This window comes from Lolium perenne, chromosome 5 (genome assembly GCF_019359855.2).
Source record: "Lolium perenne isolate Kyuss_39 chromosome 5, Kyuss_2.0, whole genome shotgun sequence".
NCBI classification, from domain to species: domain Eukaryota; kingdom Viridiplantae; phylum Streptophyta; class Magnoliopsida; order Poales; family Poaceae; genus Lolium; species Lolium perenne.
Window position 1 is genome coordinate 251,900,991 of NC_067248.2, and position 27,737 is coordinate 251,928,727.

Below are 27,737 nucleotides of genomic sequence, written 5' to 3' on the forward strand. Positions count from 1 at the left end.
AAAACTACCCGGCCAAGTTTCCTCCATGCCCACGATCTCCCGATGCCCACGTTCGCTCACACGACGTGCACGTCCGAGTCGTAACTCTCCACCAAGCAGTCCTTGCCATCGGGATCTATATAAACATCAGACCCTTCGGCATATGGGCGCTCCGTTCCAGTCCATCGCTGGCACACGCTCGCCCATTGCTGCTGAAATCCACCCGCGCCTGTGATGCTCGCCTACCATAGCTTGCTCACGCGCGTCCACATATACGCTGCCGCCATCGACTACATAGGCCGCCGGGCTGCTCGTCGCCGAAACACGTCGCTGGCCGTTCGTCGCTGTATCGCTCTCCTCCGGCCGGCCGCCCGACATACACCCTACCATAGGTGTTGTTGTCTAGTTGCCGCAGTATAGCACCAGTACGGACGTTGCCGATTTGTCCAATCATCCTCAATACCAAGAGATACTGCAGCTCTAGCCTCAAGCCAAGGCTGCCAAAAATCAGCTTGCCCAAGCTCACGCTGCTGCCGATATACGCGTACATACGCGTTGCCGGCCGATCGTCGCCGACGCTGCCGTACGGACACGCCGGCACCTGCATCTCCGACGCTAAGGTAATAAAAGAAGGTTCATACTCTCCTTTTCCCATGGTGATTGTTGCTCCATACAACACATATATTTTCTAGGTTCAAATCATATCCCTACATAATCCAAAGTTCATATCTTGTTTGGTCTCATGATGATCTTCGGTCTCATGTGATACACTTCAAGAATAGAACCAAAGTTCATATCTTGTTTGGTCTCATGATGATCTTCGATCTCATGTGATACACTTCAAGAATAGAACCAAAGTTCATATCTTGTTTGGTCTCATGACGATTTTCGATCTCATGTGATACACTTCAAGAATAGAACCAAGTTCATATCTTGTTTGGTCTCATGATGATCTTTGATCTCGTGGGATCCACTTCAAGAATAGAACCAAGTTCATATCTTGTTTGGTCTCATGATGATCTTTGGTCTCATGTGATACAATTCAAGAATAGAACTAAAATAGATATTGATTGGATTGCACATATTGCTCTAACTTGCCCAAATTAATATATCCCTTGTTTTGGTCTCATGGTGAAATCCCATGAAGATACAAATCGGGATAATCAACCAAAGCCTACTTTGGTCTCATAGTGATCATTGGTCCTATGATGATGCAAATTAGGTGCACATGATAAAATTATGCTTGCTCCGGTCACATGGTGATTTTGATCCCATGTTGATATAGAAATAGAAGTAAAACTCATGTTGTTTTGGTTTCATATGCTATTAGAAATTAAGACATATTTGCTAGTCCCCTAAATAGATGAATTATTGTTGCATGCCATCTGCCTAGCTAGCCATCAACATGTGATCTAAGCTGGTTGTGTAGTATTAAATCTGAGAACCAAACCCATGCGCATACCCAAATATGTTAAGAATGCCTTGGCCATGTAAAATTGGCCGTAACACATCAAACAGTAGGCGTGTTGCATGCTGTCCTATTCATGTTTAACCAGTAGTGTGCACTCCCTCATATGGATGCATGTACCGGTTATATTAAACTACAAAGGTCATCTACCTTTGAGAAAATATTAGCACACCATGTTCTTAGTACTGAAATAAATATGGAAATTAAATCTATGCATGACATTTGCTTTATGTATAGTTTAGCCGCATATAGCTTGACTGAATTAATAATTGTCATCATGCCCATGTAAAATATAAATAGATAAATATTCTCTTGTTTGGTTACACTACAAGCGTACATTCTATGCTATGATAGTGATAATACAATCTAAGAGAAATAACCATGCTTCACTCGGTTATGCTACACGTGGGCATATTGCCACACGGCGCTAGTAATAATACAAGTGAAGTGAAACTTAATGAAATATGTTCATATAGAAACACTAGTCTCTCATACAAAACTAGTGCAGTAACATAGGTGTTGAAACCATATTGCACCACCAAGTTGCATGCATATATTCAATGAAAAGTCAGCATGCTCACAAATCAATATATACTCTTGTTTGGTCACACTACATGCTGCTATGATAGTGATGATACAAATAAGAAAGAAATAATCATGCTTCACTCGGTTATGCTACACGTGGGCGTATTGTCACACGGCGCTAGTAATAATACAAGTGAAGTGAAACTTAATGAAATATGTTCATATAGAAACACTAGTCTCTCATACAAAACTAGTGCATTAACATAGGTGTTGAAACCATATTGCACCACCAAGTTGCATGCATATATTCAATGGAAAGTCCGCATATTCCCAAATCAACATATACTCTTACTTGGTCACACTACATGCTATGCTATGCTAGTGATGACACAACTAAGAAGAAATAACCATACTTCTCTCGGTTATGCTACACGTGGGCATATTGCTACACGGCGCTAGTTATAACACAAGTGAAGCCAAAGTTAATCAAATTCTCATGTGGCATACCTATCCAAGAAACATAGGGTAAAGTCATGCCTAGCCAAATCAACTTGCGTTTTATACTATCCATCATGCTAGTAATATAAATGAAGTTGAGTAAAAATTAAACTTGTTGCATGTTAAAAATATAGCATGCGCTATATAATAAATCATGGTACAATTTAAAATGTCCAACAAAGTCCAACTAGCTAGGCGGATCGCTGAAATAGATTTATCTAGTCTAGAATACAAAATGAACTAAGCTCTCCATATGAGCTATCATGCTCCAAATGGCATTCAAAAGTCTGCATATATGTATCTGCTGCTATAAAATTCCTGAAAATGGATCAGCAGCCCCCCATGATAATATCCACTTGCACATACCTCAACGTGTATGCAAGACCAAAATTAAACAAAAATAGATGCAGGTTAGTCTGAGTTATAATCGGGTAGCTTGCATTCCTCAAATACTCTCATGTCGAAAGGAAATAAAATATTAAACTATGTACATCCTGTAGACCCATTAGTACTAAACAGTACTACACCCATTCGTACTAGAAAAAATATGCAGATCTAGATATAGAATAGCTACCGATGCATATAGAAAATCATTGTGCATGGCCCAGGGCCAAAATCGCATGCACCATTCTGATGCTCTTATTGGTTGGCTAATGAAACAACCTCATGGACAATTAAAAGTATACTTTATGATCTAAGCCGACTGAATATAGTATATATCTGATGCATGCGCTTTACTTGTACTTCCCAAACTAGTACAAGTGTCAAATATTCTGCTTGCACCTCTTATACTAGTGCAAGTGAAAAATGAGACTTATACACTAAATATAAATGATGCCAAAATATGATAACTTAAAGAAGATGAAGTGCTCCCTGAGCATACTGACGACGACGACGGCGGCAGTGAGGAGGACTTTAGTTTCTACAATTTGTAATACTCAATGTTGTAGTGCCATGTAATAGCTTTTGTTGGAATTCTTAATCAGGGGTTTTCTCTCCGGAGATGTAATTAACAGTTCTTTTATGTAAATGTGAGAGTTCTGGAAATAAAGTACCTGCAATGTTTGATCCCTTTCATTTATCTTATGCATCTATGCATTTAAATTATACTATCTGTCTCTATGACGTGGACGCGTACATTAGTTACTTTTGTCGCCGCCATTTTCCCGTCATCAACTTCCCAATGTCAACATTCTAAGCTTTCAAACATTAATTTTTGTACTTATCGGTAGTTGTTACATTGTTATCATCACTATATGGCGTGTGTACTTCTGGGACGTGGTTAATGTGTTCCCCTAATTTACTAGCTTGAACTTATTTGAGATATAATCTACCTATACATCACAAACTATTTCCATGTATTTCGAATAACCATCGGTATATACTTCTCAATATATGTCAATAGAACTTCCTGCATATTTATTTTTTCCATTTTTCTTTGTGAAGTGCTGCAAGATAAAATAAAAATTAACAAAAGAAAAAAATCAAGGGAGCATCAAATTGTGCATTGTACTTATTGTCGTATTTATGTGTGTATTTCCAAGAGAATTTCGGAGCAAGAATTATAACATGATGGCACATTTCCACATAGACACAAGGATTACAAAATAAATATAAGCTAGGGCCACCGGCCAGGCTGTAGCTCGCTCATGTGCAAGCTATTCTGCAGGCTCGCACACAAAAAAATAATATACATTTTACTTCAATCATGATCGACCAATACTGCGCAGCAAAGATTGGTCTTCCAATTGTGACAGCTTGTAGTAGTGCATCGACTTCAGTTCGCAGGGCTTCACCTGCATTTGATATGGCACCTGCAGCAACAAAAATTTGGATAGCATCATAGGCAGTACAGCTTTTCGAGAACGAGCAGTTCATCGTTTTACCCTCCAACAGTACAGGTCAACGAAAAGCAGAATAAACAAGGTTGGGATGGCGTCGATGGGAGCTAGAAGAGGCCGTGGCCAAAGAACTCGCTGCGGTGGGGGAGCAGAGGGAGGTCGCCGCCGGCAGCTATGGGAACTTGGGGAGGCCGATTTTCGACCATCGCGGAAAGGACCCTGCGGGAGGTCAAGATCCGGGCAAGTGGCCTCCTCTGCTGGGGGCATGGGCGCTGGAGCTTGAGGGTGAGCCTGGGCGTCGCGGGATCGTCCACGGCGCCGGCGGGAGGTAGAGCCAGGCGGAACGGCGGCTGACGGTCGGTTCGGCCCGAGCCCGACAGGACCAAGAGCGCGAGGGGATGCGCCTTGGTGGGCTCGTGGGCGGCGAAGCTTGGGGGCACGGGGGCCTGCCGGAGACAGGGAAGGAGGGTTGACAAGGCCACGAGGGAGCCGGCGACCGTGAGGAAGGACGGCTGCCGCGGGAGCCTGCCGGCGACGGGGAAGACGCGCCAGCGCGAGGATCTTCCGGGGTCGGGGAAGGAGGGGCGGGCCGAAGCGAGGAGCCTCCGGCAGCGGAGAAGGAAGGCGGGCGCGGGATCCTGCCGGCGGCTTGGAAGCCGGGCCGGCGCGGGGCCCTGCCGGTGACGGGGAAGATGGGGGCGGGGCAGCGAGGTTGGTCCCTCGTGGGGGTGAGAAAGATTGGGGCTAGTTTTCGGGTTTTTCCGGATCGCCTTCTTATATGGGTTGTCGGTGCTCAGAATAATATTCTGAGCACTGGTTTCAGAATAGTGCGACCCTATATATATATCCAAAATAGTGGGCTACCATGGTGGCTAGCTGTGCATGCTCATCCAGCCATGTGATGTGCTATATGGAGCATGGAATCCTGCCGTGAGAGCATGAATGTTTTAACGGAAGTTTTCAACGTGGTTGTATCAAGAGCACCATGTATCCAGCTAGCACATCAGCTTTTGCATGTCATTTTGAACGTCAATCTCATGTACAACCAAACTGTATTTTTATTGGTAGAAATGAACGCATAGCACACCAGCTTTTGCATGTCATTTTGAACGTCAATCCCATGTACAACCAAACTGTATTTTTACTCGTAGAAACGAACGCCAACTAATAGCAGGTGTTTGTTGTTTTTGTTCCTCTAACCGTGGCCTGCTTCTGGTATCAGGTAATTTAGTTAAGCTTCTTATCCTCCATACTGTTTTTACTTCAAAAATTACCATGGTGGCTAGCTATGCACACCTCCATGGCCATTGGATATAGTGAGCTGAAAAATGAAGGGATCAAGGTTCCCATGGCTGGCAAAGGAATGAACTTAACGGCTGCTACTACCCCGTTTGGAGACGTTGGGCTGCTCAAGTGATGCTAGCTGTAATTGCAGACGTTCAAAAGCAAAAACATTGTACTACACTTTTTGTACACATGTAATTGCAACCTGAATGGTAAAATACACTTTTTTCTACACATGTAATTGCAGCATGCGTTGGTTTTTGAAGGTTGCGAATTCTTTTGAGAACTTATGCCATTATAGCTAAAAACAGATTAAAACAACCGGTCAAATTATAGCATCCTTTGTGAAGGGAGCATTTGAATGCTTGGAGCCTAGCTTTGACATGCCCCGTCTAAACTGCGTTTGAAAATTGAAACTACCATTGCGTTTCAAAATTGAAACTACCATTCTCACAAGCGTTTGTTTTGGCATGCTGAACCTACATGCTCTATTCCCTTGTACCGATGATAGTACAGATGATACGCTGGCAGCTGAACTGGCCAGCGAATGGGACATTGCAAATTGCAACTCAAATGGCAGTTAAGCATGTTGCAACTCAAATAACAATTTAGCTGTAAGTTTTACACTTCCTACTGAAGTAAAATGGCCATCGAATGGGACACTGCAAATTGCAACTCAAATGGCAGCTGAAGTGACCATCGAATAAGACGTTACATCCGTTAGCTTGCTGGCCGAAATGTAATGTTGCATTTCTACAATGTAGAATCTGAGCAAAAATTGAAGTGCAACTTCAACTGTAGTACAAAAATAAATACATTTGATAATACACATGAGTTTTACTTTTGTTTCTACACTTTCATATAGTATTGGCTCTTTAGTTTGCATGCGTAGAGTGATCCATGCGTGGCACCTGCTATTGGAGACATAGAAAATGATGAAGCAAATACAATGGTATTACTGCGTTTGAAATTACAGTTGTCACTGGCAATGGTTTTGCTACTGGAAACATAGAAAATGATGAAGCAAAAAGAATGGGATTACCGACAGGCACGTTTGGAACCTGGGTATGCGCGTACCCAGTTTTCCAAAAAATGAAAAAACGATATTTAAAAGTTTCAAAAAAATGTGAAGTAAAATTTTGCATGTACATATTATGTTGATACTTACTCGTGTGCGTTTTCACGAAAAAATATCATTGTATGTGGCCTACACAAAAATGACAAAATGACCTAATGACAATAGTGAATAGGAATTTGTACTATTCACAGGATCCGAAAATTGCATTTTGTCATTTTTGTGTAGGCCACATACAATGTTATTTCTTCGTGAAAACGCACACGGGTAGGTATCAATATAATATGAACATGCAAAATTTTACTTCACATTTTTTTGAAACTTTTAAATAGCATTTTTTTGAATTTTTCATAACTGGGTGCGCGCGTACCCAGGTTCCGTTTGGCATTTTCGATGGGATTACAGTCTATATTACGTTTGAAATTACAGTTATTACTGACGAAGCAACTGTTTAACTGGTTGATTCGCCCTAAACTAGGCTCACTGGTTTGTCTGTAGTTGACATGACGTCACTTTCTGCATTTTCTGTTTACAGTGTAGCACGACAGCCAACACTTGGTAAGCGAGTGAATAAGTTGAAGACAAGAAAAAGATACACATGGAGCATGATGCTCCATATTATTAACAACTCTGACTATTCCGATGTTGATTGGAGATTTGCACTGCTAGATTCAGATACATGAACAGATTCAGGACTGAAGACAAAAAAATTTACAAGCCTTTGCTACATAATGAACAGGTTCAGAAATCCACACAAGCAAGCATTAGCAGAAACAGGTCGTGGACTGAACATCAAGCAGTAAAAAAGGAAGATAAAGCAGAAGTCCATCTGGTGAAGCAAACAAAAATCCATGGCCGCATGAGCCATCTCCCTGCCTTGGGGATGTGTGTGTGCTGCAAGAGCGGCCGACCTGGGGAGGAAGATGGAAGGGCGTCAGGCGTTGCAAGAGGGACGAGCAGTGAACGGCATGTTGTAGATGCAGGCGAGAGGACCGGGGTATTCTTTCTCCGACGGGAACGCACAGGGCGCCTCTTCCTGGCTGGCCGCACGCTGGCGTCCGTGGAGCCGAGCAGTTTCTCCTCCCTCGAACGACTTGGCCATTATTCAGAAAAATCAAATTGTTTGGCCATTCAGAGATAGCAAAGGATGCTATGGGACAAAAGATAGCTGCAAAACTTACAGCCAAACGTGCATGACGTAGAGGCACTTCCTGATCAAAAATGGTTCTTTGGTCCTTCCTCTTTATTCAGCAGTCTTGCAATTGCAATTGCAAATGTGATGTGTGGCTTCAGGTCAACCTCCTAGCTACTCCCTAAGGTAGAGCCTGTTGACGGTGCATCTGGGCTATTGCCGACTGTATCCATGACCTGCGCCCCCTATGCATTTCCAAGCAGCGTTGCTGCTGCAGACACGCATTTATTAACGTGTAAACAAGATGATCGAGAGCAACAGATTCACACAAAAAAAAATCATGTAGAGCAACGTCGCGAGCAACAAATTCAGACAAGTAATTTCTGACTTATTCTAATCAAGATGCCCCACTCGAAGAGGAATCGAAGAAGGACATAGGAGCCCTGAATATTGACATATGGACCAAAAAGGATGGGGAAAACAGAGAGATCAAGCAACGTTTAGGTCACAGAAATTGTTTTGACGCAGAGAATGGAGGGGGTAGTGGGGAAAGGGGGGAGTGGTCGTACCATCTCTGGCATGCGTTAGACGATCTTGCCGAGCACGATGGGTCCGGACTCATCGAGCACGCGCGACGGTGAGGCCGGCGTCCGCCCCCGCGGCGTCGCAGCAGATCCTGAGGAACTCGGCGTAGGGCACGGCACCCACGCGGCACGCCCGCACCCGTGCGCGCCGCCTCCATCTGCGTGATGCGCAACACCTTCTCGCGTCCGCCACCGTCAGGATGCCCACCTCCGCCACTCTTGCCGGCGCCGAGGCCGGAGCGGGCGCGGCGGCTGGCACGAGGCCGTCCAGTTTGATGCGCGGGAAGGAGACGCCGAGGTGAGCATGGGGAGCCTGGTCGCCCCGTGCTGCCGCGGGGGGAAGCCGCCGGCTGAAGGAGAGGGGCGGAGTCTTCGACCTCGTGAGGTGGGTGGATGGGGTCGGGAAGGAGAATGGGTGGAGAATAGGGGGACGGGATCCTCTAACGTTGAGCTACAAAGTCAGGTAAGCTACAGTAGCCTGACTTCTCTTCTTCCTAACTGTATGATTTTGGATCAAAACAATTGAAATTATTCTACATAATAAAAATTTATATTATGCATTGAGATTAACTACATACAGGTAAAATTCAGGTGTAATAAAATTCAGTTCAAACTTTTGTAGCTACAGTAATTATCTACAGTATTTAATTGCATCACAAAATATGGTACTTATTGCTACTGTGCTCTGACTTTACCACACTATTTTCACTGACTTTGCTCCTCAACGTTAGAGGAGCTGGTTCCAGCAGGAGAATAGCTACGCAGTCAACCAGCTGCGCTTGAGGATTAAAATGAGCAGATATGCTACTCACGACGGCGGTTACATTTTCCGTTAAAAATTTGTGATCTCGCGGTGCTCTCTATAGTAAATCGGACGGTTGTATAGCTATGCATAGCTAGCCACCATGTATCACTTGAGTATGCATACCCTCAGGTATGTGTACTACAAAGCAAAAATACGCGTATCTACGTATGGTGCCCGGGCATCATGGAGCACCAGTTAATTTACCTATATATATATATATATATATATATATATATATATATATATATATATATATGAAAAGTATATCGTAGGACCTTCCTCAGGGTAAATTTCTTAAAAAAAGACTAGGAAACAACCCGTGCGTTGCAACGGTTAATAATTCAACCGAGAGAATTATAAAAAAATAGAAGCAAAGCAATTGAATCCACTAATTGAGACACAAACCAAATCGAAAATAATACGCCAACTTCCGAAGATGCCGAAGTTGACAAAGACAATACCAAGACATATTATGACATGAACATTTTGTTTCCGCCATTTTCTCCATTGAATCACTTATTGGATCATTATTTTCATTATTTGCCCAGAGAAATAATCAACGTATTATATTGCCCATGATGCGGAAACCAAAACATTAAAATCATAGGTGTGAACAAACATGAACAATGAATTGCTACCTCAGGTAACCAACCAGTCGTTATTCAGTGCTGCAATAGTGTACTCATGAATTAATCTACGTACAGGGTACTTATTAAGAGAATTCGTTCCTTGGCTGAATCTTTGCTCTCCGCGTCAGAGTATTTATTAAAGATTTCAGTCCCTGTCTGAATCTGAATCTTCGCTCTTAATTTTTGTTTGTGGTCTAACTTTCTCTGTATCGAAGAACGGCATGCTCAATTTACTTTGTAAGCCCGTCCCTGCCTGCTGTTGCTGCTAGCTCTGTTATGCCAATTCCCTATTCCTTCACAGTTTTCAGAACACTTCAGTAATCAGCGAGAGCAGCAGGCAGAAGTGGGAGTTCATTGGAGAGTAACTCCGGCGTTCCTTGACGAAGATGCCGAGCTGCAGACCCCACCACGCGATGTCGTACTCTAGCTAGCGTCGTGTGCTTATTCATGGACACCTACAGCCGCACGATCCGCAGGTTGCACGGAACCGCCCGTCTCATGCAACAGAATCCACGCCCATCGACCCGGCAGAATTGAAGCCCACGGCCTCGACTACACAAACTGCGCGTGCTCGCATCCATGTCCAAGCAGGCGCGCCTGTCATGTCGGTGGCATCCGAGCAGCCCGCCGTGCCTCCCTGTTCTCCCCCGAGATAGATAGAAAGCTAGACTTTACGGCGTTCATCTGTCCGCTTATCTACAAAGCTGAATCGGTAGATTTTCTGGCGTGCGCCTCCTAGTCAGTTGGCTCCCGCTGTTGTCGCTCATTATCCGGCCGCCATGGCCTCGCCTCATCTTCGTAGTCATACGGCGGGCGGTGTTGAGGAACTGGGTCGGAGAGGTATCCGTTGCAGCTCCGGGGCCATAGCTTTGGAGCGTAACTTTGATCTTGATCGCTGGTGATTGGAATTTATTCCGCAAGTCGGCAAATCGTCTATATTGGATTTGGAAAGTAACCCGGATATGGTTCCATCACTTCAATCAAACTTATAAAAATATATTGAACCGTTTTTTACTTAAGGGCAATAATAATAATTTGATGGTAATATGTGTTTTGGTGGGAGGGCAAATTGGTCCAAAAATATGTTGGACCGCAAGAAACCTTATTTTCTTTATTATTAGGTATAGATATAGATATTACCAATTACACTCACGACAACATGCGCCGTCCCGTCTTTCTCCACATGATCGCAGGATCTTGATTGTGTGTTCCTCTGATCTGAGACCGGGCTGTGGGTTGGCAGTAGGTCACCATGTTTGTTCACAATTGTGTTGTCCTTTGATAGCAGGTGCTCTTCCTCTTAAGTCGCTACCAGATTCACGTGAGATATTAAAGTCCTAGCAGAAGTTAGGGCAACTCATAATACATAACGTAGAGGATGCCAATTTCTTCCCATGTAGTTTGAAAGCTAATTTTCTTTCTTATTCCAAAAATAAAATTGTTCTGCTTACACATGCTCTGGCTCTGGCATCAGCGACATCACTATTGGCCACACCATCTACGAATTCCCTATGGCTCTAGAATCGTCGCCCTTGTCGTAGTTTAGGGCTATTATTGCCGGACATACATCTGACCGTACAGTAGAGGGTGCTATTTTTTCCACATGTAGTTTGATATCTGGGCCGGATACGTCGCAATGCACGTACACATCCAGCTGATCGATTTCTTTTCCTAATCAGAAAATAATATTGTTCTGCACATCTGCTATTCACACTGGCTCATAAATCGTCTTAGTTTAGGAAAAACTAACTTATAGGCTGCCACTGGACATGCATCTGAACTAATCAAAATGAGATCCTAGATAACATACTGTTAAAGCTAGCTTAGGATCTTTTATTTTGATCCTGACTTGTTTTTTTAGCAATGCCTAATGAATGGACTGGTCCACACTCGTGCATAAATAGAACTCCTGAGTAGGATTTAATAGATGTACTAGAAGAAATGCGCGCTTCGCCGCCCCGGCGAACCCTCGCTCTATCACTGGCATACAGTGCTCTTTTTTCTTCCATTGTTGCAGGGGTCCACATCTTTTTGGCAATGCCAAAGAGACATTATGGTCATCCGAGATGCTTGAATGAATCACAATAACTCAAGAATATAAATGTATCAAATGTACAGAATATGCGTTGTATCTTGTTGAAATAATCCAAAACATCAAAGTTCTGAATGTAATACAATATTTCTGAGTACAAATATACACAAAAAAAATGGAAAAGAATCCACAATAAACAATACAACTTCATAATGTAATGCAGTATAACCTAGTACATGTGGCCTATTACATAACAAAGTAAGGTGCTCATATAGATATACACATTAATAATCAAGATTTAAATTTGACTCGATGTCACGAAAACGCAAAAAAAGAGTTCCAGTGAGCTCGTAGTCGATAACTTTGCAATACTATGCTTCGGTTTCAAAGTGCAAGATTAAGTCAAGGCCTCCCACAACAGAGGGGGATACTTTCCCAATGAGAATCAAAAGGGCAATGACTATTTTTCACTTCAGCACACAACAGAACCTAAGAGAAACTATGATACAAAACAATACAATATGAAACAAAAGAAATATTTGAAGGCAACAAATGGTATAGATCCCTAAAAGGGAAATCCAAATTAATATGGTGGAAGCTCGAAATTTTTCTTCATATTCATACTGATGGGTACTATAAAGACATGGTGCATTGACAAACAAAAAAGGTACATATTAGTTTGCATCTCGTGAAGTGAAAATGCACCAACTTTAGATTTAGACCACATGAGCACCTGTAACCTTCTCCAGTTAAGCTGTAGGCCAGCTGAAAAAAATCAACTTGTTTTATTTTGGGCATGCATTGCAGGTCATAAGAAACTGAAACATTTTAGAAAGACCAACCAGTCTTCTGTAAGATGTTGTAATGACACAAAACTGAAATCTAAAGGGAAACCATATACATTTAGTAGTACGATCCTACCTATATGCCAGACTCATTTCCTTATGCAGTTGTTTGTACACTAAGTGGATGGACACATTTGAAAAGGTCCAGCAAAACATGTCACTCCCGAACATTTCTCAACCACAGGATTAGAAGTAGGGTCAATCTTAGTACTGACACAAGTAGATTGGAAAGGATGATGAGTTGAATGGTACGGGACAAAGAATTCATTAGGGAGTGCCTTAATCTTCAGAATCCACCGACATTGGATTTAAGAAATCAGAACTGTCACAAAAGAATTACCCTATGTTTCATAGTGAATGGCAATACACATGACTTTTCATTCTATTAAAACATGGTGATGGATACATCAAACTGAAAGCAAGAAATTGTAAATTGTAACTCTTTAAAGGGATAAAAAATACTCCCTCGATTCCATATTAGTTGTCGAAGATAGGTACATCCGAATCTTCGACAACTAATATTGGAACCGGGGAAGTGTATACCATTTATACTCAGTAAGCCAACTTTCATGCATCATCCTGCAGTCATACTTTTATGCAGAGTGCAAACACAAAGATCAGCATGTTTTGAAGGAAGAAAAATATAGTGAATCATACCATAATGGAACTTCTTTCTAACCCGCGGAGAAAAAAATCATATCAGCTAATGTCAAGCAAACTTCTAAGAGTTCATTAACGACTGTCACCACAATTCCCGCTGGCAGCCGAGCTTGCAGTTTGAAGCAAATGTCGGACCCATTTTGACAAACAAAGATAAGTAGAGTCAGTAACAACTCGTCAATTGCAGGTGAAATGTTCACACATATAAAATGGAAAAATAAGGCAGCAAAGAATATTATAGTCTCCGATGTTTGTGCAACAATACCTACGGATTCGTTTTTCAAATATTCTAACCAACATGAAGGGTTAATAACATGTAAACGTCAAATCAAGTGCATTGTGTTGCTGTTTTTCTTGATGTGGTTTGACTTCAGAGGACCTAGCTATAAACTCCAGAACGCGTCGTGAGGTTCTTGAGAAACATAATAACAATCACCTGCAAGAGTCGCTCCTAGAAGCACTGAAACTTGGTACAAATACATCAGTTCAATGTGCAAACAAACAGATCAATAAACTTGGAAGGAGACCTCCAAGCGTTAACATTTCTCTGGCATTGAATCGATAAAAGTCGAAAAATAATATGTGAGAAAAAGCTACACAGTACACACTGCCATGTAATAATATCTGAATTATATGAATATAAGCTACACACACTGATAGCAAAAAAAACAACCACAAACAAAAAAGGATTTGGACGGCGGACCGGCTACAAAAGCACGGTTGGCCTAATTGTGGCCTTTGCCCTCTTTGCAAGCAATGCACCGAAAATATTGACCACCTCTTCGTCCATTGTCGCTTCACGAAGAGCATTTGGACAAGGGTCAAGGAGTGGTTGGGCTTAGCCGACATTCACCCTAACAATTGGGAGGATCACAACATTGCGGATTGGTGGTTCATGATGGCGGGAGGATCCTCGGCAACCCGAAAAGGCATCGCTTCGCTAACCTTGCTCATCTATTGGGAGATTTGGTGTGAGCGTAATGCTAGAGTTTTTCGTAGTAAGCTTGCTCCCTCCACTGTCGTTCTAGATAAGATTAAGTGTGAGGCCCGTTTGTGGGTTTTGGCGGGTGCTAAGCGCTTAGGTGATTTGATGCCGGGAGAGTAATCCGCATGTGGTGTAACTTTTGGCCGTCGGCCTTGTAAAACTCCTTCTTAATTTCTTAATTAATAGATTGGAGCAAAAGCTTTTGCCTCCGTTTAAAAAAAAAAAACTATTGCACGTTTGGTTGTCCACAATAGGTTCAATACTAACAGCCCAGAATTAATTCCTTCGGATCAGAGAGTAATATTTGAACGTCAAATCAGTCAGATACAGAAGAGAAAAAAAACAGTTTTGCGCATCACCATAAGTTTCATTCATTACACAATTATATACCAAGCAGCTACACCACAGTATCAATTCAGCTAAGCCTCATTGACTCCTAAAAAAAGAAATTGAAAGGGGAAACCTATTTCTTATGTTACATTTTTTTCATCAAAGTTCTACAGCATGCAAACAATAAATAGTTAGTTGAACTCCTTATACCAAAAGTTCAATAAATCACTCGCAAACATTAAAAGAAGAGGAATCTTTAAATATATACAATTTTTTTTTATTGAAACCCAAGGACTTAAATATAGATGCTGCCTTTGAGAGAGTCAGCCAAAGCAAAACCAATTTTACTGGCCTGATCTTTTGTTTGATACGGGTGAGGCTACGAATTAAGAATAGAGCAGCTCTTAGAGATGAACCAACTCCTGCATTTCTTCTTTACAATGTACAGTATATATTGCTGGAAAGGCAAAAGGGTCAACAGGTCGGGTTTTACTACAACTACTTGAAATGCGTTTGATAACATCCTTTTTCTACTGGGTAATGGCTTTGAACATTCCTGGAGCCAGGCAATTAGTTAACAAACGAAAGGCATGCAATCTAATAATTATGACTTCGAGAACTGAATTGTCATATTATCTATCAGCAAAAAGATAAGACTAATGTTCCTACTTCCTATGGGTAGAAACATGGCTGTGTTTATTGTTTGACATTTGAAAGTATAATGTAGGTTATTGAGGACAGCCATAACATAAATAGATCTAATAATTTTTTTGTGCACAAATTGGTTGGACAAAGGATGTAGTCGAAAGCGCCCATTTTGTTTAGTTGAACGAAATGTTCACTCAACTATCCATTGACTTACATCTGGTAAAACTCAGGCCGGCCCGGGTTTTAGGTCAGGCCCGAAAAAGCCCGAATCTAAAATGTCAAGCCCGAACCCGGCCCGACTGTTGGGCCTATAAATCAAGCCCGAACCCGACCCGAACTGGCAAAAGCCCGGCCCGAACCTTACCTAAATCGCAAAAACTGCACGCCCGAGCCCGGCCCATCCCAACGTTCGGGCTCAAAAGTCAGGCCCGAGCCCTGCCTGAAGTGCAAGCCTGACCTGGCCCGGGATTTTCGGGCTGGGTCGAGTCAGGTCGTCCGGGCCGGGCTGCCCATGCCCAGCTGTTTGTTTTACTCGCATCCTATTATCTTACGCTGATAGAATTGCCGAGCACACACCCAAACCTGATAATAGTTCATCTCCCCACCCGCACCAATACCGGTAAGCACATGCAGTGGCTTACACCCAAGGATGCTGGTATATAACCTGCAAGTCAATGAAAAATGGGCGTATCTGGTACTTTATCTCAGCAATTAGAGCTCACATGAGTGTAAGTCGTACTCATTTGATTTCGGGCCTCGTTTCATGTTTAGACAGTCAGTAGTGAAGACACCGTGGCTAATACCCATCTGCTTTGTCAGTCGGCTAGCTCAGGAGTCTGGAAGAATTTTTGCATGTGAACAGTTCAGATAGGTTTTTCACTGCGCTCGCCGCTGCAAACAACACGTCCGGATCACTGGCATGTGAAATAACCCCCAGCCTATGGTGTTTGTCTCCGTAGAGAAGGCCCCATCAAAATCCATTTCATTCCAGCCAAGAGCCGGGGCCTCCAATCTTACGGTCCTAATGGAAGTAGTTTTGGTTTTTCTTCAGAAAATCCTTCCATTCTCCAACATGCATATTGATCTTGAATTGCACTTCTTCTGTGCCAAGATGCTTCTCGCAGTTGTTCGCCTTGTTACTATTGGTCCACCAATACCACAAGAGAGTGGCGACAATCGGTCTTCTTTCTTCATTCAGGGCTAGAATATTCTGAACAATTTCAAACGACAGTGCAAAAGAATACACCAAACCACATCCAGTTGTAGTGTTCCCCAAACGCTCTTAACTTGATGACGCCGAAGAAACAAATGGCCACCATCTTCGAATAGACGATGGCATACTGCACATCTTGTATCTAGGTTCACCCCAAGGCGTGCAATATTCATCTTCAGGGGCAAGCTGTTATGGCATTGATGCCACAGGAAATGTTGATTTTTGGTGGACACTCACTGAGGCAATTTCAATAAAGAAGGCGCTAGTGGCATGATCCAGGAACTTAATCACCCAGCTTGTAACAACACTTCCCATCTTAGTGAAGATGTGTGTGCATCAATAGAAATAAGAGAGGTGAAGGGAGGATTTGCATCTTGCCTCATATTTGGGTTGATGTTTTCCTGTTGTGGCAGCACCGTAGAGCAAATGGAAGTTAGCATACAGGAGTGGGATTTGCCTGAGGCTGCTTGGGCATTTTCCCAAACACCATGGAGGCGGCAGCACCGCCATCATCTCCCGCATACCAGGCGGCGGATTCTGCGGAAGGGGAGAACCGCGCGGCTCTTGTGCTCCCCGTAATCACCTACAGCGCATGGGAGGGCCGGAGGCCGCTCGGCGCTCGAGTTGGCCGGAGCCGAGCTCCACCTTATCCTCGCATGTCACCACCGCATCCAGGCCTCTGGAGAGGAACAGAAACGCCAGGCTGCCGCAATCGCCTCTCACAAGGGGTGGAGCTGCCGCGCAGCTTGCGCCAATCCCGGCTAGCCGCCGTTCCCCGGGCAGGTGCGCTCGGGATGGCACCATCCATGGCAGGTTAGAGGAGCAGAAATCGGCAGGATCGGGCCGGAAGCTGGTGCGGGAAGCGGCGGAAATCAAGGCAGGGTGCCGGCGACTTTCCTGGTTTGGTGCGGCAGCGCGGTCCGGAGATGGAGAGGAAGCTCGGCGAGATGAACCAGGAAGTGCTGGGTCAGGAGGAGAGATGATTTGACCGCGTTTCTTACTGCAACTACTGGCGCACTCGCTCGCTGCGTCACGGGCCATGGTGGTGGATAGGGCCCAATCCCTTACCGGCGAACACTTCCCTCACGGTAATATAAGTTCAGCTTACCAGCCCCAAATCGATGATCCAGGTAGCCCCATCCAAAGATCCAGCGGCTGCAAACGCACCCAACGGAGGAAGCCTCACCTGGCTGGGTACTCAACAGGCTTAACTCTTGTAAATAATATTCGTTAGTTATTTAGTTAACCCAGCCCAAGCATGAAAAAAAAAAGGAGAGCCGGCCGGTATCCAGGATTTAACGTGACATGCGTATAGGTAGGACTCTAGAGATCTATGTGTTTTCAACGTTGCAATGATTAAACTATGATTAAATCACCGTATATGATGTAGACAACATAAGACTCGTGCCAGACTACATCAGACTCGTGCCACTTATTTTGCTATTTTGGGTTTTCCGCACAATAATTATACAAACGTGGATACGTGCCTGTTTAAACAAACGTGTGCCTACGTTACATTATAAATAACAACTTTCTCAACTAATCCTATCTGTAAATTCTAGATCTAACCGCCTTAATTATTTTAATGATGGTGCTCCATGGTGCCCGGGCACCATACGTACATACGCAAATTTTTGCTTTGTAGTACACATACCTAAGGGTATAAATAACTAAGTTACACATACCTAAGGTATACATACCTAAGATACGCATACTCAAGTGATACATACCTAAGGTATTGCATACCTAAGGTGTACGTACACTGATACGTGTATATATATGTTAGGTATGTGTAACTTGCATGTGTGTATGTTAAGTATGTAAATGTTAGGTATGTGTAACTTGTATGTGTATATGCTAGGTATGTAAACCTTAGGTATGTGTAATTTAGACACGTACACTCCAGGTATGTACGAAATACACGTTTGGTGCCCGGGCACCATGGTGCCCCAATTGAGCTTCCTATACATACTTGAGCTGATTCGTGAGTTGCAAGATACGGAGAGCTTGATGGTTATATTTAGCTCCCTACTGCATGGAATAAATGCATTGGTGGTTATCTTTAAGACAAGGTGTTCACAGTGCTTGCCTAGTTGATACGCGACCAGGGAGGGTACTGATACTTTGTGGTTTCTTAATTACACGGAAGGTGCACATACAGGGCCGGCTCTGGCCCAGGGCAAGAAGTGCGACGGCCTGGGGCTCAACCAAAACGGGGGCCCATTATTTCTGGCACAGTGCATATAGGAAAAGGTAGAAGAAAAAAAAAATAGGCCCATCTAGCAAGCACGCAATCTAAATTGGCCCATTTATAGAATTCGCCCCGGGGCTCTCCAAATCCTAGAGCCGGCCCTGTGCACATAGCATCGTCGAAGAGATAACTAGGTTATGGCGCATAAATAGAAATAATGCTTGCATACAAGTGAAGATAAATAATGGATGGATGAAAGTTAGTACTGCTATATTGTTTTGTAAAATACATAATTATGAGCATGGATGAGCATGCTCATCATTTAACTATTTTTTATATTATGTTGCAGTGCGGATCTTCTTTTTCTTAATAGATGACCCCATTTTCCTGATCTCACGTGAAGCCACGTCACCAGATTAACACACCCGATGGCCCTTTCTCGCCGGATTGATGCGCGTGGCCAGACCGACACGCCCGATGGCCCTTGCTCAGCAGAATGACGTGCGTGGACCAGATGGGCCGCACCGGCCCATGACCCGGCCGACTCTCTTCCTCTTCCTCGCTTACTCTCCGTCTCTCCCCATCGATCGCCAATTCGTCTTCCTGGTAGTTGTATCCGCCGCAATGACCTCCACTAGCGAATGCTTTATTACGACCTAATGCCTCCCCATCAGAGGCTGCCACAAATGCCCCTGAAGTAAAACCGCACTATGCAGCCCACCATCCATCACCATTCCAGCAAATACGCAAGAAACTGCCCCGATGAACCCGGCCGCCGCCTCATGTTTAAATTGCTACCCATGTCGTCGTTTGCAACCTGAGCGCCTACCTCCCCCGACGCCATCTCTGCTCCACGTATTTAGCTGTCCACTCTAGATTTCCATTCCCACTTTGGTAGCTTTCAATCTGTAAGGTTGTGATGATGCTTCAAATCTGCTCGCCATTCTGCGTCCCCCGTGATTTGGTTGGATTTCATTGGATTGTGCTGTCTTCTCATTCAAGCCCGCCTCGAATTATCTGGATTTCAATTGGATATTGCATGCTGGTTGCTTCAGCAAGCAGGAAGAAGATATTATCACGTCTACCTGCTTCCATTGGTACAAAAACTCCCATCTCTAGCTCTCAATTTTTAGTTTACACTGAATCAGCTCATGCATCTTCTATTTTCTTACTCTTCTTGGTCGCATGTATTTGTTCCCTTGGAATCACTACTGGAATTTGTTTTTACATGTTCCCTTCGAATATACCCTGAAATTTATTCATTACATGAAATTTTCTCCCTTGGAATCTTCCATCGAATGCATTTTTCAGAGCTTCCTTTGTGCGTGTGAGGTTTGCAAAAGCGAATAACCCTGGAAGTTCTGAAAATCCCGCGAGCCATCATGGTAAGCATTCTGTACTTTTTTTGTTGCTGTTGTCAGGGAAGAACTGCAATAACTTAGGGATGGTACTCACAGCTACAGGCCTCAACATCACCATCAGGGTGCTCAAACACAGTCAATGAGAACTTTCACAAGGTGCATCCCGATCTTATGCACATAAAAACCTCTTAATCTCACTTTGCGCAATTGATGGTCAGTTTGTTGGCTTTGTTTGGATGTCGTATGAAATTCTCTGAGTACGTTCAGTACAGTCAATTGCAGGTAGTCTAGACAGAGATTGCATGGAACAACTGTCCTATTTTTCTTAATCAATTCCCACGGAAAAAAATAGCGCGCTATAACAAAATAGCGTGGGTCTAAAAATACGCTATTAGCATGCTATAGCATGCTATTAACGCGAATAGCGCGCTATAGCGCCAAAATAGCGTAGCGTCGGCTCTCCAGATATGCTATAGCGTGCTATTAGCGTTGGAATAGCGCGCTATTTTTTTCCATGATTCTAATTCATTTAATTATGTGTTCAATTTGTACTCCGTATGTCTAGATACCTGCAGGCTAGAAGGGTCCAATATGACCTGTTGTTACTCATCTTTTTCGTATAAACAGCGTCCAAGTTGCAGAATAATTGTGCTCTCTTTTCAGCCTTTAAGACAGTAATCTGAGATTTGTGTTGCTGCTACCAGTTTGATTGCAAGTGAAGTTTCAATCTTATCATATTTTTGCATCTAAATGTACAAAATTGTTTCAAACTTCCAATTTCGGTTGTGCCATAGTTAAGTGTTACTGTAATGTTGTATATAATTTATTCTTTTCACAAAAAGTAACATTCTTTTTTGCTTAAACTGTAGCTCTGAACCAATCATGAAATTGATTATTCGGAAGTTTTATAGGAACAGTTTGTTCCCCGCTTTTTATAAAAGATTGATGTATCATGTATGTCTGATGTGAAAGGCTCATTGTCTCAAAATGATGTGTCCAAGATGCATCATCAAGAAAGCTGAGATAGGAATGTATATGCTTCAGGTCTGTCCGTATGTACTCTAAATGGTATAAGAAAATGTACGGAAGAGTAGCTTTGCAGTCTCCTGTTTCATCCTATGTATGACTCGATGTTTTTATTAATCCTTCTTAAGACAGAGGCAAAGGAATGTCTAATATCTTTTAACCGTCATTTACCGTTTCAAGTTTCTTCTAAATGAAATTTGATATATGGAATATAATTATCATATTGAGTAGCATTTTCACATGCTTCAATAACCATTCCTTATGTTTTAACTTTATATGGGTTTATATGGGTTAATGTTACTTCTACGTATATACTGATGTCTATTTCACAATCTACATCTCAGTCTTTCTATACATATTGGCTTATGTTTGATCTCAACTTCCACAATTCCCGCAGCAACGTGCGGGGAATCATCTAGTTATGGAAAATACGGAGCTTAGGACTAAAAGTTGTGCATGGTGTTTTCTGAGAAATCTATGAATGCGTTGACTACCGTTTAGAATAGACATATAATGTGTTTTTCTAATCTATATTGGTTGAGACGCGCATTGCGCATGCATGTTTATTTGTTTCCAAAAAAAGGAGAAAATTGCAAACTCCACTTTAAGAACTGTATGTACCTCATGCCATCAAAGTAAATTCCAAAAAAATGAGAACATTGCAAACTCTCCAACTTTAAGGATTGTATGTATAGGGGGATTTTACTTTTTGCCCCGTTTTACATGGGACTTCTACTATTTGCCCTCTTTTACTTTGGCCTTACTCTTTTTTGCCACACTTTATTATATCAATCTATGATTTGCCCCTTAACGGGTTGGGCCCGTTCCTAAAGACCATAATGCCTCTTAATGTGTGATAGAGACTCAAGCTCGAATTCCTCAACTACATCGCCGCCGAGCGCCTCGGCCGCTGCTGCTCCGCGTGGGCCTCCCTGCCGGCCGCTGCTCCGCCGTGATATGTTGCAAACGTATCTATAAATTTTGATGCTCCATGTTTGTTTTACACCAATTTTATATGTTTTGTTTACACTTCGTTGCACTCTTATACGTTTTCCAAAACTAACGTATTGACAAGATGCCACAGTGCCAGTTCCCTGTTTTCTGTTATTTTGTATTTCAGAAAAATTATATAGAAAATATTCTTGGAATTGGACGAAACAAAAGCCGAAGTTCCTATTTTACTATAACGAAGACGGAGTCCGGAGGAGAGACGAAGAGGCGCCACGAGGTGGCGACACCTGGCCTGTGGTGTGGGCCCCTCGGGCACCCACCGACCTCGCCCTTCCACCTACTTATTCACCTATTCGGGAAAAACCTAAAGACCCGAGCCTCCATCCACGAAAAGTTCTGTCGCGGCAGCCATCGTCGACCCTACCTCGGGAGGGTTCTGAAGCTATTCCCGGAACCCTTCCAGAGAGGGAGATCATCACCAGAGGCCTCTACATCATCATGCCCGCCTCCGAAGTGATGCGTGAGTAGTTCATCTCCGGACTACGGGTCCATAGCAGTAGCTAAATGGTTGTTTTCTCCAATTTATGCTTCATGTTTAGATCTTGTGAGCTGCCTATCATGATCAAGATCATCTTTATGTAATGCTACATGTTGTGTTTGCTGGGATCTGATTAATATTGAATACTATGGCTGAGATTGATTATATACTTTTCATATGTTATTTGTGATCTTGCATGCTCTCCGTTGCTAGTAGATGCTCTGGCCAAGTATATGCTTGTAACTCCAAGAGGGAGTACTTATGCTCGATAGTGGGTTCATGCCTCTAGTAATCTGGGAGAGTGACAAAATTTATAAGATTGTAGATCTACTGTTGCTACTAGCGAGAAAACAACAACGATTTGTCTAAGGATAATTCTATTGTTTACTTTACACACTTTGCTTAATGCAATAATCTGTTATCCGCAACTTAATACTGAAAAGGGTGTTGACGCTAACCGGAAGGTGAATTATTAGTCATAGACGCAGTTGGATTACGGTCTATGTATCATGTTGTAATGCCCAAATGAATCTCATACTAATCATCTTGTCATGTATGGTCTTTATTCTGTCAATTGCCCAGCTGTAATTTGTTCATCCAATATGTTATTTATCTTTATGGAGAGACACCTCTAGTGAACTGTGGACCTTGATTCTTTTGTTTTACACTGATAAAATCATCTACTGCAAACACCTGTTCTGTTTACTTACCGCAAGCACTGTTCTCTTTAATTCCACTGCAAACAAACATCTCTCTTTCCACACTATACAGTTAATCCTTTGTTTTCAACAAAACCGGTGAGATTGACAATCTTACTGTACATTGGGGCAAAGTATTTTGGTTGTGTTGTGTGTAGATTCCACGTTGTTGCTGACGCCGGTAGTGTGTCCTGCCAAACGTCAGCTAGCAGCACCTTCGGAAGCCATTTCTTTCTCCTACTGGTCGATTCAACCTTGGTTTCTCACTGAGGGAAACTTGCTACTATGCTCATCATACCTTCCTCTTGGGGTTTCCCAATGGTGTGCTCTACACTCATCATGCCGCGGCATCCCCATCGCCTCCGCATCCTCCTCTTTCTGTGCGCTCGACCGCCTGGCCGCCGCCATGGTCGCACACTACGCCGGAGTTGGACATGCTTGGCGGCCTCAAGCACTCCGCGCGGAAGCTCCCCAACGGCGGGGCCACCGCACTCTGGAGCAGCTCTCGCGGTGGCGCCGACACGACATGCGCCATCTCTGGGAAACCTCACTCTGAAACTGAACCTACGATGACAAGGCCGTGCCTTCTCGCACACATCATCTGCCCCGTTTACCACTACATCTGCCTCGCTCTAGAAGGAGCCGAAGGGGCCGCGGCGGTGGAGCACCTGACTGCGAGGATACTAGTGGAGCGGTGGACGGCGAGTAGACTGTCAGAGTAGCGACCGCCGAGGCGACTAGAAATGGCGGAGACATGGTTTGAGGAAGTCGAGCTCGACTAAATATGTCAATATACAGGGCATTCTAGTCTTCAGGTGTGGGCCTGGCCTGTTAAGGGGCAAATTATCAATTGGTAAAGTAAAAGATGGCGAAAAGGTGAGACCAAAGTAAAAGAGGACAAATAGTAGAAGCGCTAGGTAAAGCGGGGCGAAAAGTAATATTCTGGAAAATTAATCAATTCTTATATGTTGCTGCTAGCGAGGTAGAAAGTAGTACTCTTCATATTCAAAAAAAAAAAACTACTCAATTTTATCTAGATATGAATGTATATAGATATATATTTTAGTTATAGATACACCTGTATATAGAAAATGTTGAGCACAATTTTTTTTGAGATGGAGGAGTATTATGATTTTAATTACAAAACTTTGTGCAACTTTTTTTAATGTGATGTCTTGATTGTTTTCTCAGAAGAGCCACTATCGTCTGCGGACAGCGTGGGAGGCCCAAGTCAAGTGGCAGCCCAAACTTAGCGGTGAGGAGGCCCTAGCCTTACCGAACCTAACCCTAACCGCAGCTATACGGGAATCCCCACCCGCCGCCGCCCACTATCCATAAGGCAGAGACGGCTGGCCTCCCTTCCGCTCCGACTGCAATCGCATATCGATTCTGTATCGATCTCGCCCCAAACTCCTCTCCTCCACTTAAATCCATCCACCCACCTTAACGACCGAAGTTGAAGACGAAGAGCTTGAAGGCAATCGATCCGGGATCGATGGACGGCGAGGACCTAGATCCTCCTGCTTATGGCTACCTCGACGACGACGACGACGACGACTACTACTACTACGACGACGACCTCATGGAAGAAGATGTTGAAGATGATCAATCTGTAAGTGACGAATCGGTTGACGGAGAGAAAGATTACCCCTACCTGAATCCTCCTCCATATGGCTACCCCGACGACGGCGAGCGGCCACCCTTCGTCCTCATCGAGCCAAACGCCTATTTTGCCAACCGCGACAACGCCACCACCGCCTCCTGCAAGATTAGGGATCTCGGGGGTACCTTCAAGGTCACCTTCTGCACCGCCCACCCGCCCCTCGTCTCCTACCTGTGTGTCCACGCCACCGCCTTCGACCACACCGAGTTCGCCGTCGAGCCCCACATCATCGCCACAGAGACCAACGGTAGCCTCATCCTCCTCCGCTTCGTCATCGGTAGAGATCCATCCGATATGATGTCAATCGCCCGACGGCAATACTTTATCTACGACGCCAGCGTCCCCTCGCTCAAGCACCTCCCGCATCCCGGCTTCCACATATTCTCTGAGCACGCGGTTGCCATTGTGCGCAAGTGCAACAAACGCAGCCAAGGCAGTAGGAACGACCACCACTACAGCGGTGGTTTCATCCTGCGCCCCCATGGGTCCAGTCAGGAGGATCACAACTGCAGCAACAGCAACTGCGACTACGTCCTTGCCGCACATAGTGGATTCTGTCAACAATCTTCTGAACTCTGCCTTTATCAGTCTGATACAGAAACATGGAGCATGCTGCCGGTGGTACTTAAGTCTTATACTCGTACATCCCACCGAACAAGCAAGACACTGACCATTGGAGGAGATAAAGGCACAGTGGCCTGGGTTGATCTCAGCCGTAATATCCTCTTGTGCGACGTGCTCGACAAAAACCCCAATCTTCGCTCTTTAGAACTGCCGCCACCGATCCTGCCAACCGATGCACAGGACTTAGGCACTCCACGGTCTGTTCGGGACATTGCTCTCCTTGGTAGCTTCATCAAGTACGTCGATCTGCAGCCTTTCCCTCTCTCCTCCACCTCCCATGCTTGGAAGGCCGCAATATGGAGCATCAAGACCGGGAGCTCCTCCCCAAAGGATTGGCACATGGATTACCTGCTCGATTCCACTGAAATACCTGAATCGTCGCTGCCTAAGTTGCGGGTTGAAGAGGATTCAGCTCAGCCAACCTTGTCGACTCTCCACATTGGACTACCTCTCCTGAGCCTGCTAGATGATGGCATCGTTTATTTCCTCACCAAGATTGACTACCGTTCCATCTCCCACGTGGCATGGGTGCTTGCTGTTGATATGAGAAACAAGACTGTCCAGAAAGTGGCTGAGTTCAGCTCCAGGAGAACTGTTGGTTTAGCCCTGGGCTACATTGCAAGTAGGATCTCCAATTATCTGAAGGGCGCTCCAGGTAACTGATTGTATTTTATTTTTACCACTTACTGTATTCTATTATACATGATAAACAAACAGAGTAATCATTCATATTTTCTTGGTGGAGGGGTATGGTGTCATCGTATCAGATGTCACACCCAGTAGTGTAGGGTGGTTAATCTGAACTCATCCAAAATAAGATATGCTAGGTCATGTTTCCATTCTTCTTTACACAGCTTTGGTAGGCACTTGACACTGCTGATTCCTGAAGGTTATAGTGAGGTGTTGGACATGTTAATATTATAGATAGCTACGACACATACTTAACTGGCATGTGATGGAAGCAGATATATGGGTCAAGTCAGTTGCCAGATATTTGGGGATCAAAATTTTCTGTTCTTGCTGCATTATTAACAGTGAAATTCTCACCAAAACAATCTTATATAAGGATAAGAGCAATGTGACTTCTTCCGTGCTCTGCTTACACAAAATCTTTTTATAGAGCTTCACATCTTTATCAAGTTCTGTCTTCTTCAGTTGTCCTTTCACATGGAAGTGTGAAGTAGCACTTATATTACCGCTAGTTGTTTAGTAGTAAGTTTTTTCTTCTTCACAATCATTACTGAAGACATGCTAAATTGGATTTCTCAGGTGCAAAACAAAACATGAAACGACCAGGGATATCGATTTTGAGATCCTCTAGCAAGAAGCATCTTGGAAACTGCATGGTGATCAATTTGGGTGGTCCTTAAACGGAAAGAGGTTTCATGGGAGCTGAAGAAGATTATATATTTGTATGACCTGAGAATAATTTCGTGTATCATGGATGGTAATGGATTATCATGTTTCATTGTCATGTCTAGATAATCATGATACTGAGGATCCCTCTAGACCCTGTTCAGGAATTCCTTTATTTATCTCATCTATATTATCTGGCCACTTGCTCTTTGATTATCTTATATGTACTATGTCTGCCGTACAATCCATTTGATTTCATTTGCTTACATAAGTCGTTGAAACCTGGTGGAGTTAGCTGTGTTTGCTTTTGACATCTGGTCAGTGATGCAAAACCTATTACGCACCGTAGACTGAAACTCGAAGATCTCATCTCTATTGAAGTTATTGCATTTGGTCAACCACATCTTCACCCTGACTGCCGGACAAAATACACCATCATAGGTAGTATCATGCATCTCATGCATGCTAAATTAATGTGGCAGTGTAATTAAAGATGAGAGAGAGGATTGTAGTACTAGCATAGGTAGATGCCTTATCATAGCATGTAGTACTAAAATATTTAATGTTAAATATATTGTTTTACATAGATTTGCATTTGCACTGAGATTTTTCTACAAATCAATTAATATAAGAAGACTACGATACTAGTATATGATAACATGCATTATAGACATAGTAATATGTACTCCCTCTATCCTCAAATAAGTGGATATCTAGCCTTAAACTTTGTCCATGAAAGAGTGTACTTCTACACTTTTTCTAATTTTCAGCTAGCTGAAATTTGATTTCGCCATCG

The 27,737-nt window shown here is 43.5% G+C and overlaps 1 protein-coding gene and 1 long non-coding RNA gene across 2 annotated transcripts; one reads left to right on the top strand and one right to left on the bottom strand.

Moving 5' to 3' along the window:
• Positions 1-7,245: 7,245 nt before the first annotated feature.
• LOC127302701 (uncharacterized) lies at positions 7,246-8,051 on the bottom strand. Its single transcript, XR_011746135.1, has 2 exons — positions 7,852-8,051; positions 7,246-7,763 (listed from the first exon to the last, which is right to left on the bottom strand). It is a non-coding gene; the product is annotated as an uncharacterized lncRNA (long non-coding RNA).
• A 16,528-nt stretch (positions 8,052-24,579) lies between these two features.
• On the top strand, positions 24,580-27,157 carry LOC127302703 (uncharacterized). The gene is made up of 2 exons (XM_051333240.2): positions 24,580-26,240; positions 26,855-27,157. Exons 1-2 carry the CDS (start codon positions 24,794-24,796, stop codon positions 26,953-26,955), a joined length of 1,548 nt encoding a protein of 515 aa, XP_051189200.1. The 5' UTR covers positions 24,580-24,793; the 3' UTR covers positions 26,956-27,157.
• The last annotated feature ends 580 nt before the right edge of the window (positions 27,158-27,737 follow it).